Source organism: Loxodonta africana, chromosome 17 (assembly GCF_030014295.1).
Source record: "Loxodonta africana isolate mLoxAfr1 chromosome 17, mLoxAfr1.hap2, whole genome shotgun sequence".
NCBI lineage: Eukaryota > Metazoa > Chordata > Mammalia > Proboscidea > Elephantidae > Loxodonta > Loxodonta africana.
In genome coordinates this window covers 36,154,749-36,168,079 of record NC_087358.1, presented here as the reverse complement: position 1 = coordinate 36,168,079, position 13,331 = coordinate 36,154,749, and the positions used below count along the sequence as shown (strand labels likewise).

The following is a 13,331-nucleotide window of genomic DNA, read 5'->3' as shown; positions in this document are numbered from 1 at the left end:
GGTACCATGGTTTATCATATCATTAATTTTCATGTGTTTAATACAAATGGTCAAGTCTTTGCTATATTATTCTTCTGATCAGTCTAAATCTTGTTTAAGGTACTAGGATTTTCTTTAACTTATCAAGATTACTTATCTAAATGTAGTATATCACTTAATTGCGTCCTATTTTACCATTCTATAATTACAGAAATTTTTTTGTAAAACTAACAAATGCCATCGTACCATTTGGCAGACGGTGGTTCTGCTGAAGACGGTTGAGAGGTTGACTAACTAGAAGGCTATGGTCTCCAGGCATACAGGGGTGGGTGAGAGAAGCCTGCAATCCCTGGGTGGGGAGAGAGTAGTACACTGTTTCCTTATCCCAAGAACCATCACTGCTGCCTGTGAGGAATGAATATAAATAATTTGGATACAATATTATTCCAGATCTTTCACTGATTCATTTGAAATGAGGTTTTAAAAAAGTATATCACATTTAGAGGTTGGCATACTAAGTGATTTCTAGGGAAATAAGCTGATGTAAGAAAATTTAACCCTGACCGTACTTTCTGTTTTTATATTTCTTGGATTTGATCACCTCAAGGTTTTGAAAAATAATATTTCTAAAACAGTTAGCCTATTTATCGGGTCTTTTCCTGTTTGAAGGAGCCCTGGTGGTGCAGTGGTTAAAGCACTCAGCTGCTAACAAAAGGTCAGCGGTTAGAACCCACGAGCCGCTCCTCGGAAGAAAAATGTGGCAGCCTACTTCCATAAAGATTTACAGGCTTGGAAACTCTATGGGGCAGTTCTACTCTGTCCTAGAGAGTCACTATACGAGTCGGAATAGACTCGATGGCAGTGGGTAAGTTAATCCTGTTTGACTACCCGATAATATAAAATGGTCTGTACTGTGTATCTGGAGAATTAGTTACTCCTTGGAACTGAAACACACTGATGTATATAGAATGCAAAGTTATCCTTGTATTAAACGGACTGTAGTCACCATTCGGAGCCTTAGTAGCACAGTGCTTAAGAGATTAGCTGCTAACCAAAAGGTTGGCAGTTAGAATCCACCAGCGCTCCTTGGAAACCTTATGGGGCAGTTCTACTCTGCCCTATAGGGTCACTATGAGTCAGAGTCAACTGGATGGCAATGGGTTTGGTTTGGTTTTAGTCACCATTCAGGGTTAAAATGCCTACTAATTTCACAGCAAATCCTGAACATGGAATCATTAAATGCCCAGCTTGGTTAGCCATTGTACAGAGAAGCCAAACGATCATTTGAGGAAAGATCATGACGGTGTCAAAGCAATAAATTAAATGAGAGTGAGGTGATCATGGGGGGGATGTGTATGCATGTGTCAATAAATACATCACTTGTTTTCAACTAAAGAGCATATAAATTCATGACCCTGGCAATGTCAATAGCAAAGTCAAAAAACAAACAAACAAACAAACATACAAGAACTTGCATTTCAATACTGGTGACAATGTTTTAGATTTAACTAGATCTTGAAGCATATTAACATGATATTCTTTGGAAGTTGTTTATAAACCCCTTTAATACAGGCATGCCCCCAAATTATATTAACATTTTATTTCTTAACCTAAGCTTTTAAATATACAATCTGCCCACTTAAAAGAAAACTTCTGTAATATCCCTGTCTGCTTATGAGGTCTTCATGTCTTAAAAAAAAAGGAAACCATATTTTCATATAATATTCATAAATACAGCAAAGTTGGTAAAACTCCAATTTAAATCCTTTAGCTCTATTAAAAGCCTCATTGTAAAATCTCTATGACATAGTTTTTAATGAAGAATACTTAGTTACTGCCATGATTTTTTTCATTTACTTCATGAAGACAGTTAAGCTTCAATATAAATCCAAACTCATTAGCTCAATACTGTCTGGATCTTGGAGTAAATTGTTCAGAAGTGGGTAATGAAAACCCAGTTCAAATTCTCTAGCAATCAAAGCAATTTTGTTAAACAATGAAAAGAATCAATTAAAATGGATATCTTTATTATTTTACAAGAAACCATGACAGCTTTCAGTTAAAAAAAAAAAATTATAGCTTTATACAGAGATGACTCATATAAAAGAAATTCTCCAGCTTACTCCTACACGGTCATATAAAGTTCATTTTCACAGTCAAATTTATACACCTTATTTCTCTATCATAACTTTTTTGAACACTTCAACTGAGGTACTAGTCAAACATGTAAAAACTATAAAAAACAAATTTTTCTGAAGAATGATATCAGAGAATATTTAGTGACAACATTTTAAAAATTTTCATTTTATATAGCCTTTTTTTATCAAAGTAATATTTTTTTTTTATCAAAGTATGTGCAAAATTTTTCATTACGTATTTAACCCATACTTTCTTTGAAATTTGATATGGCCAAATTTTGTGATTCAACATCACTTTTACTTTTGAAGTCAGCAGTTAAAACAAGAAGTGAGGCAGAATCATGGAGTATTTGATATAAAACAACACTTTGGAATAAACATTATTTGAACATGGGGATTGCATAGGAAACAATAAGTAATTTTCTCTATATATTTCATCTAAAATATCCAACAAATGCTAAACATAACATTTTTCTAGTAAATTGCATTTTTTGAGGATAAAGTAATGAATATACTTTGGATTCCATTTAGATTCTGTTTATTTCTATTATTCAACTTTCATTTTTTTTTTCTGTTCACTTGAACTAATTCCTTGTATTTGAATCCTGATTGCCAGTTCCTATACAGGAAAAGTTATTCCTCCAAATATAGTTAAATTTCACTCTCATGTCAGTAGATATATATATCATAATTCAACTTTTTCACATTATCAAGGTATAAAGTATTAAGTTAAATTTCTGATTAAATTGTTCTAAAAACAGATTATAGACAAAATACTACCTATTTTCAGATCTCTTCTGCATCACAAGATGTGGTCCCTTGTGTAAGGGTAGATATCAATCATCTATATGTGATTTTTTTCACAGAGAGTTTCTAATACTAGATTGGATTTTCCCATTACATAGAATGCTTCTAGCCATCTCCGCCAATCATCATTTGTTAAACACTCATGATGTTAGCTCATTTGGGTAATAAACAGAGCAAACAATTAAGAAACTAAGTCTGATGAAAAATATACAATATATAACCAAGTCAGCTGTAAGTGATTTTTGCATTATTTATAACATCCTTCCCCTCTATTAGCATGAATAAATAAAAGCTGAAAATAGGCCACTTCAGAACAAGACATGCCCATAGTTATTAAATGTATAATTTCAAGTCTTTTGGTTTAATCAGATATTTTTGGACATATAAGTCAATGTATATGTACTATGCTTATATACAAACACACGTGAACACATATACATCTTTAAGATTAATGTCCACTATTAAGAGTCTGTGAACATCTGTAAGAGACAAAAGATTCAGTGTGTATAAAGGAGAAATATGGGAGAAAAATAGTGGGAGAAAATAGAGAGAAACAGAAAAGAACGGATTAATTTCTTCCTTTCCATTCTTGCTGAACCATGCTCTTTCTTAGACTTTATGGTAGAATAAAAAGGTGAATCTGATATAGCTTTAGTACCTCTATATCTTATAGTATAGTATAACATACACTAGAATAAAAACTTATAAAATAGAATAAAAATATAAAATTGGGGAGCGCCAAGAAAAATAGACATGAAATCACGAAAAGTCTGAGACAGTGCATCGAAAAAGAAGTGCTGGTGGCATAGCAGTTAAGCGTTCACTTGGTAACCAAAAGGTCAGTAGTTCGAACCCATCAGCTGCTCCATTGGAGAAAGGTCTGATGATCTGCTCCCATAAAGATTACAGCCAAGAAAACCCTACTGGGCAGCTCTACTGTGTCCTATAGGGTTGCTATGAGTTGGGACGAACTCAAGTGCCCCCAGCAACAACAGAGCATCGAACTGTTTGCTTATTCTGAACCTATGATCTGCTTTAATTTGGGGGAGGAGGAAGTAATGGACTACATCTAGTCCCAAATGCAGTCGAGGGAGAGGTACAGGGGCAGGTCTCAGACCAGACACCACCACAAGTGTCAGGCAGATCTGACTTGTTAGCAGCAGAACACACAAGAAGTTGATACAGGATGAAACCAAGTGGTACAACCACATCACTATGAAAATAATGAAGCTCAGATAGTAATGCTACAGTGTGATTTTGGTGGGGTTGGAATGAACAAATGCACCATCTTGCAGCAGCCAGATGTGAGTACAAGAAAGAGGAAAAATAGAAATTAACACCTGATTACCAGTTTTATCTCCAGCCAAAAACTATTAATTGTGCTTCTATAAAATCTGAAATGATGTGCTTACCCTGCCTAATTATACTTATATTAATACCTTATTAGTAATTACATATTCCAATATATGGGACTGATACACAAAAAGTAATTGTGTGTGTTTCCCTTTATGTAAAAGATGTGTTCTCCTCAAGGACAAGCAAGGTTATCTTAAGATACTCAAATATGATAGACCTGGTCTGTTATGGATTAAATTGTGTCCCCCCAAAATGTATGTCAACGTCACTAGGTCTTGATTCCCATTACTGTGTGGCTGTCCACCATTTTGTCACCTGATGTGATTTTCCCATGTCTATATAAATCCGAAGGCAGTGAGTTATGATGTTAATTAGGTGGGGTTAGCGGCAGTTATGTTAATGAGGCAGAACTTAATCTACAAGATTAGGTTGTGCCTTAAGCCTCATATCACCAAGAAACAAGAGCCAGGAGAATAGCACGTCCTTTGGACCTGGGGTCCCTACACTGAGAAACTCCTCAACTGGGGAAAACTGATGACAAGGACATTTCCCCAGAGCCAAAGGAGAAAGAAAGCCTTCCCCCGGAGCTGGTACCGTGAATTAGGCTTCCAGCCTCCTAGACTGTGAGAGAATAAACTTCGTTTTTTTAAAGTCATTTACTTGTGATATTCCTGTTACGGCAGCACGAGATAACTCAGGCAAAGTCTTAAACACAAAAATATACCACTTGTGAGGAAACCTCTGAAGCCATCCTGACTGTAAGGATAACGAGATTATTGAATAGTCTAAACTGATGGGTTAAAAATATAACATGGTTTTATTTTTCCTACAATTACTGCCTCTAAACATTCTCTGTCAAGATACACTTTTCTGCCCCTTAATAACCTTGTACAGATTTTGAGTATAAAAAATCCATTCTAGTTAAAATTTTAACTTCTGTTCACTTTAATGACTCATCCCTGCTTCCCTGTCCCCATCAGCACTGGCCAGCCTTAGAGTTTACGAACTTGGAAGAGAGAAAGCCTTAGCTTTCCATCCGTCTTCCTCCTCTTCTTTTCTCTTTCTGGGTTTGTCATTAGGTACAGTTGAGTTAGTTTCAACTCATAGCAATCCTATTTACAACAGGGCAAAACACTGCCTGGTCCTGTGCCATTCTCACACTCGTTGCTATGCTGAGCCCATTGTGGCAGCCACTGTGTCAATCCATCTTGTTGAGGGCCTTCCTCTTTTTCATTGACTCTCTACTTTACCAAGCATGATGACCTTCTCCAAAGACTGGTCCCTCCTGATAACATGTCCAAAGTACATGAAACATCTTCCCTTCTAAGGAGTGTTCTGGCTGTACTTCTTCCAAGAGAGATTTGTTTGCTCTTCTGGCAGTCCATGGTATCTTCTGGGTAGCAGGACAAATGCATCTTGGCTAACTGGTTCCTGCTTAACTCCCTCCTGCACTGTCATTTCTATGGTTGTACCTAATAGGTTATTGTTTTTTCTCCTGTAGTAGGTGCCTAAATACTATCTCCTGGGAGTAATGCCTGATCCTTTAAGGGGGCCTGAAAGGAGAATCTCCTAACCGCACGATTCCCTGACAGGGGAAATCTCCTTTACCTTAATGCTCTTCTATGATCCCTAAATTCCCTCTTGATACTAAGACCCCTCTCCTGGTGTGAACCCCCTTGTTCTGATGATGTCCGCTTTCTACCCTCTCACTCCTCTCCAATTCTGTCTGTCCCTGCTCAAATATACAGAGCAGATCAGCAGTTCACATCAAAGCAAAAACCAGCTGTCAAATGAGGTGGAGGCACCTGCAGCCCTGGAGTAATTCTCTTGGAATTCTCTCTCCCTCAGCTTAGAGATGAGAAAGCCACAGCCCTCTCCATTAGGCAATATCTCTTCAGTGTAAAGATTTCGTAAAATCATCTATCCTCGTGGTCGTCGGCTCTTATAAATGGAGAAGGAAGAGGTTTGTGCACTCTGGAATGATAGTTAGAGAGCAAAGCTGGTTCCGTTGCTATTAATAAGTACAAATTGTTTTTTTACTTTCTTTAAAATGGCGAGCACTTGGTACCCTTTGTTCTTGTGTGGGAACCACAGGAAAAGTTTTTCAATATCCTGTTACATAAGCATATTCAATAGAACCAACGCACGGCTATATTATAGACGAAATTTAGGTAACGGGTTCTTGTAAATGAACCGAAGTAAAGGAAAAGAAGTATGAATATTCACCATTTGAACTGTTACTCCACACATTAACTGAAACTTTAAATTGCCTATATTGAGGTAGAGATTCAAAGGAAAAAGATTATCCAGGAATGTAGATCACTTCAAATTTTGAAACATAATTTTTAGGTAGGAAAGAAAATGGTAAAGTATTTCTATGACGGATATTGTCACTCTTTCTCTTTAATAAAAAACAAAACACTTTCCAGTACATACATGAGTAGTACCAATTACAAACTTAGCCAAATAATTATATTAAATTAATTTCTTTCATTCCCAAATATATTCAATAAGGAATAGGTCAAGAGAGGCCACAGAAATTTTTTTTAATGAATTTTGGATAGAATGGATGTAAAATAATCAAACAAAAAATTAAAACGATCTATAAAAGACAAATGCTTTTAAACAACTATGCAGTAAAATAGGAAAAGTATATTTAAATATAAATGATCATTTATATTTGTTGAGATTTTTCCCTAAGGCTGACCCTGATAAAGGAGGCAAATCTCAAAAGGACTAGCGGTCACACCACTGCTTAGTGAGTGACACTGATAGACTGTGATGGGAACCTGACATTGTCAAGATTCGTTTACAAAGAAAATGACGGAAACAGTGGGCATTTCCTCCATACCACTGGAGATCGCTGAGAAGAATGTCAAGTCCATCTTAACAGTGGAGACAAGGTTAGTAAGCAAAAGGAAGCACTAGTCATAGGTGCTACAAATGCCCAGCTGTTGTTTCAGAATTAGGTAAAAATAAACAAATTATTACCCTTTAGAGCATTAACTTTACACTAAGAAAAAAATGAGACAAAAAAGTCAACAGTAATGCTAATATTATGCATAAATAGGAGAAACAATCCTCTCACGAGTTATTACAATGCAGTCTTTATATTTTTTTTCTGGATCACTATCTGAACATAGTTGTTCTTTAGCATGTATAAACACTGAAACCTTCTGGTGTTTTGATTCGACTTCATCAAATTGCTCTATTTTAAAGTAAGGAAGAGGCAATTGTTTAGGGGCACAATTAAAAATGTTCTAGTTTAAGGAAAGTGCATTAGTAAACACCACAAGTGCCTCCTAATTGCAAAGAATGACCACGTAGCAGACCATTTACAAAATCTAAAATTTATATTTGATTGCATACATATTATGTTTGATTCGGAAGTGCTAGGGAGAAGTACAACTAGCTGGCTGTGACCAAGGCTGCCTGGCTTACCCCTGACATAAATTTATATTTTTCTTAGAAAGACAAAAAACTTTATCATCGTGAATTCTAAGGATCCCACTACTGGTAAATATGAGTCTTTTAGGAAAATGTGTTGCTATTCCAGAAAAAAAAAAAAAAACAGTTACCAGTTGCCCTTAAGTCAATTCTAACTTATGGCAACCCCATGTGTGTCAGAGTAGACCTGTGCTCCATAGGGTTTTCAATGGCTGGAAATCACCAGGCCTTTCTTCCAGGCACCTCTGGGTGAACTCAAACCTCCAACCTACCTGTTAGCAGCCAAGTGGGTTAACCATTTGCACCAGAAATAGGTAAATATATTTTCTTTAGATATCATTAACTAAACATTGTTCTGTGTTTATCTGAGTGTCAAATACTTATTAATGAGGAATCTGAAACTCTTGCCATAGCCAAAACCAAAAGCAAAACCCGTTGCTGTCGAGTCTATTCCAACTCAGAGCAACCCCATAGAACAGAGTAGAACTGCCGCATAGAGTTTCCAAGGAGTGGCTGGTGGATTTGAACTGCTGACCTTTTGGCTAGCAGCCAAATGCTTTTAACCACTGCACCACCAGGGCCCCATAGCAGGCAACTTCTATTTTGTCTGTGATGTTTTCTTTTGAATGCAGAGATGTTGTTATAGATTTTCTTTCATATATGAAGGTAATAATATAATACTGGTGCTATTACTGTCCTTGGACTCATCACAACTATAAAAAAAAAAACAAAAAGCACAAATTTCTTCACCTATTTGAAGTATTTCTACTGCCCTACATTCTCTGAAAAATAGTTGAAAGTAATATCAGTTAACACACTGTAAAAAGATAAGCTGCATACGAAATAATGAAAAATAAAACTCCTTAGTTTTTTCTTCAGTATAATTTCCCATGAATACTGATTGTTTAGAAAGAATAGGTAACAAACTGTAAACTCAGATACTTAATGAACAGTCAGAGGTTTACTAGAAAACATGCAGAATCATGAAAAACAGGAACAGAGGAACAGTTCTAGAAAACTGAAGACGGACTATGGTTTCTATTTTAAGTAGCCTTGACCTTGAACTCATGAATATCATCGGCATGGATTATTACATACAGAATGTGCCACTTTATGTATTTTCCCTTATTTCATACCAAATTCCAGAAGGTTTTGATGCCACTTAAAATCAAAGAAATATAGCCTTACTATAAAGATAAAAGGTCAAATTCTGCATGTAGAGAAGATAGAGATAATTATATCAGAAAACAGTTTCTCTTTTTGATGATGTTGTCTTTGGACTCATCAGCACCACGTTCAAAGTGTTAGCCAGGTAAAACAGATACCGAAAACAAAACAAATACCAACTCAGAGTAGGTAAATAGTTCCACAGACTCCAGTAGGAGGAAAAAAAAAATTAGCTGGATTAATTCGTATTGGATAAATATGCAGTTTTCTTTTTAAAATGGGTTTTAAATCAATTGTAAGAGCCCATTTTTTCCACTCAGTGGTAATGATGATATTCCAACAAATAGATAATTTCTGCAGCTTAAATATAAAACTACCACAAACAGTAGATAGTACAGACAGGACCAGAGTAGGAACATAACTTAAGCTTTCCAGTCTAAAATATATTCACGCAGTTCTTCAAAATAAAGCAATTTGGTATAACGTGTCTGGGTTAATTTCACTTTACATTGCTTAGCTTTTCTCATTTCCAATGTCAATGAATTTCTACCTTTTCCCACTTTAACACATCAAATTATTTTTCCATTAGGCAAACAAATGAACTAGAAATTCTTCACTCTAAGGATATTGTAATTTCCCTATAGATTTACAATTACATCAAATAAAATTTCAAGCTAATATACTTTCTATACTGCTAGTAGAGTAATCAATGTCATGATATATATTATTAACAATTTTATGTTCATATACAAGTATTGCCCATGGCAAGCTGAAATCAGTTTTAATTTCCACGGTTTTAAACAATGTTTTCAGTTTTCAATTATTTATGCTGAAGTTGAAAAATCTTCTGCCTACTTGAACCAAAATCGCTCTTGAATTTTCCAAAAATCATAAGACCCACATAGGCAGAATAGCAAGCTCATGGGAATTATCTTGGTAATTGTCACTTGTGTGGATCTAGATGTTAAATTACCTTCTCCACAAGCTGAGTTAGCTTCAGAGAATGGCATCACTAGCTCGTTTTTTAAGTCAGAAATCTAGGAATCATTTTTATCTGCTCCGTCTCTCTTACTGAGCCATCATTGTTTAATTCCTTTTGTTGCTCTGTGGAGTTCACCTATGTAATTTATTTCTAATCTGTTTATATCTCCACTGCCATAATCAGATTCAAACACCATCACTGCATTTGAGTACAAATATTCCACCACCACTCCTCTGTTTAGATACCTTTGGGTGTCTCCCATTGCTCTTAAGGCTCTTAAGCTCCAGCATTTCTTGTATTTCTGTAAGCTCTACATATCCTTTTACTCATCATTGTATCCCCAGCATTTAATACATTGCTGCACACAGTAGGTGATCAACACATAGTTGTTGAATGAATGAATGAACAAACAACATCCTAGCAAATATATTGAGTAAAAATCAAGTAAAGTTAACCTAATATCTCTAAAAAAATGAAACAAATTTAAGGACCACCACCCTAATTTTGATTCAAAAAGGCCAGTGTGTGTTCTTCTCCATACAGAATTTAAATCCCACATATTAAAAACTGTAACAAGGAAGATTAACACTCAGAAAATTCTTGATCTGAGATCTGCAAACCTAGAACATTTCTTGCATTCAGCTTGTGGCAAACCTCTATGTGTCGTTCAAAAAGGATAAAGTATAGCCCTTTTTCTTGAAGAACTTATAGTAAAGACAGAAATACACATATATAGCATAAATTCACATACCTTTTATCATTTAACTAGAATTAAGGACACAGAAGATGAAAAATAGGAAATATGTTTGGCATTTGGGAATAAACTTGATACAACTGGACAACATTTTGGATACAAATGGAGATGAAGAGAACAAAATTTGAAAGATGACTCAGGTCTCTACAGGAAGTCCCAGGATTATGAACATCCAACTTACAGACAATACATATTTATGAATGGACTGCCATACAGCCTGTTGTCAGTGTAATGGATCACTTTTATATTACCTTTCTTGCCATGGTCTTATAACTCTCACCAAATGACTGCATGGGACTATGCAAATAAGGTGCTTGGGGCCCACCAAGAGGATTTCACAGCCTGCTAATAATAAAAACAAGATGCATGGCACCCTTGTTAGGTGGGACCAGGCAAATAAGGTGTATGGAACCCTAATGAGGGGATTCGTCAATTTTGCCTTTCCGCTAGGCTTATAACGAGCCATCTCTGAGATAGACCATCTCAGAGATGGACGGGGAGACCTCATTACCATCAATAAAGAAGAGTTAGGAGTGGAGCACTGCACTAAGAACCTCCTAGACCCAGCAGACACAGAAATCTGTAACACGAGAGATGGCACAAGATAGTGAGAAGCTGTGGCAGCAGAACCAGAGACCAGTCCAAGACACCATGGAGGGCCTTCCGACTCATGATGCAAGAGAGTTGAGGGGGTGCTGCTGGGTTCTTGTTGGTGGAGCTGAAGAGCTTTGTAACACTTGCTGGAGCAGAGCAGAGGCCAGGCTGGCCCAAGAGGCCAAAGGGGCCGAGGGTTGAGAGGCCAAGGGCTAGGGAGAGGCCTGCTTGTGGGCACATCCAAGAAGCTGTCCTGAGCAAAGAACTGTATTCTGAGTCTGTTCCTGGTCCTGAATTGTAACTTGTGACTTCCCAAATAAACCCCATAACTGGGAGTATGGTCTGTGAGTTCTGTGAGCTTTGCAACAAATTACTGAACCCAGCAGAGAAACAGAGAGTGCCATGGGAGGGACAGCTGGTGTCAGATAGGTAAAAAGGCTGGAGGGAGGAGGTGTGTCTGACCTCTTTTCCATAGGAATCAGCCTTGGTCTGCCGTGGATGGTGTCTCTCTCCTCCTAGTGAAGCTAGAGGAGGTCAGAAGCCCCCACCACCATGCTGTTTTTACCCTATTATTTTAGTAACTTGAAATAAATACAACGTTCCCAAAAACAAATGCACACACTGTTTTGTGACACTCATGAAAACATTGCAATTTGGAAGTGTTTCTTAAGTGTTTTATATGCATAAACCAAAAAAAAACAAAAAAACTTACTGACGTTGAGTCGACTCTGACTCATAGCGACCCTGCAGGACAGAGTAGAACTGCCTCATAGAGTTTCCAAGGAGCACCTGGTGGACTTGAACTGCAGACCCTTTGGTTAGCAGCCTTAGCACTTAACCACTACACCAACATGGTTTCCTTAAAATGCATAGAAAGGTAAAATATATACTACATAACAAGACAAATATCTTACTAGCCAACGCTATATAAGAACTGTATGTACCTGTTCCTGCTTACCTACAAATTCGACTTAAAGGCAGACTTAGGAATGGATCTCATTCATAACCTGGGGACGACCTGTAGATTAATATCTGTGTGGGAGATAGTATCTTCAAGCAAGGCCAAAATAATACTGATGATGATATTTAATATATATCATGTACCTTTGATGTGTTCAGCATTGTATTAGGCTTTTTATGTACTATATCAATGACTCTTCAGAAACACTGAAGTAGATTCACATCTACCCTGAGTAGATTTGCCCCAGGTACCACTTTTAGTAAATGATAAAGTGATAGTTTGAGTCCTAGAATTCTGAATTCATAACTCAAGCTTTTACTAACCGTTATGAGGAAGATCAGGGTTTATGATGAATAACAATCAGTTCAATTCTGAACTTGCTGAATATGAGACGTTTCAGGAACAGTCAAGTAGAGATAGACAACAACAAGCAGTCAGAAATATGGAACTGACATTTTGGAAAGAGGCAGATGTCCAGTGAGGGAGATTTGGAAATCATTGATTTGTAGGTGGTGAACAAAGCCTTACGCTTTAAGAGGATGTAGAAAGTATAAAGGTACTTCTACTAAAAATGTGTTTCTACTATAAGCCACAGAAAAAGTCCCAAATGGGCCAGGCTGATTTCTTAAGAAGTCTAAGAAGCTGAGTGGGGATATGCAAATATTGGTATATGATTCCTACAATTTAATACAAGTTACATAAAAGTTTTAGTACAATGGGAAGTCTTAATGCTTTCTTAGAATATGCATGTCTCCCCACTCGTCTCTAAGCTAAAATATTCTTTTTAAGTAGTCCATCAGTGTGGATACCTGGCATAGTTTAGGTCCCCCAGTATACTGAGTGAATGTATGTATAACACTATGACTGGATTTAAATATTTAACAATCCTAACTACTATTTAAGGTAAACCCAGTGCCGTCGAGTCGATTCCGACTCATAGTGACCCTATAGGACAAGAGTAGAACTGCCCCACAGAGTTTCCAAGGAGCTCCTGGCGGATTCGAACTGCCGACCCTTTGGTTAGCAGCCATAGCACTTAACCACTAGGCCACGAGGGTTTCCCTATTTAAGGTAGACAGCCTAAACAGAGGCAAAAAAAAAAAGAGACTACAAAGCACCATTTGAAAGGGTGCCATTAGTCAAACA

General features: G+C 36.8%; 1 protein-coding gene across 2 annotated transcripts in view; it reads right to left on the bottom strand.

Moving 5' to 3' along the window:
* DACH1 (dachshund family transcription factor 1) overlaps positions 1-13,331 on the bottom strand; it is a 488,298-nt gene that overhangs the window by 160,527 nt on the left and 314,440 nt on the right. Inside the window, exon 4 of one of the 2 annotated variants that reach the window (XM_064270052.1) lies at positions 226-384. The exons of the other annotated variant lie outside the window; for it this stretch is intronic. Within the exon in view, the coding sequence (XP_064126122.1) occupies positions 226-384 (159 nt within the window). The remainder of the gene's footprint in view (positions 1-225; positions 385-13,331) is intronic. 2 annotated transcript variants of the gene reach the window in all.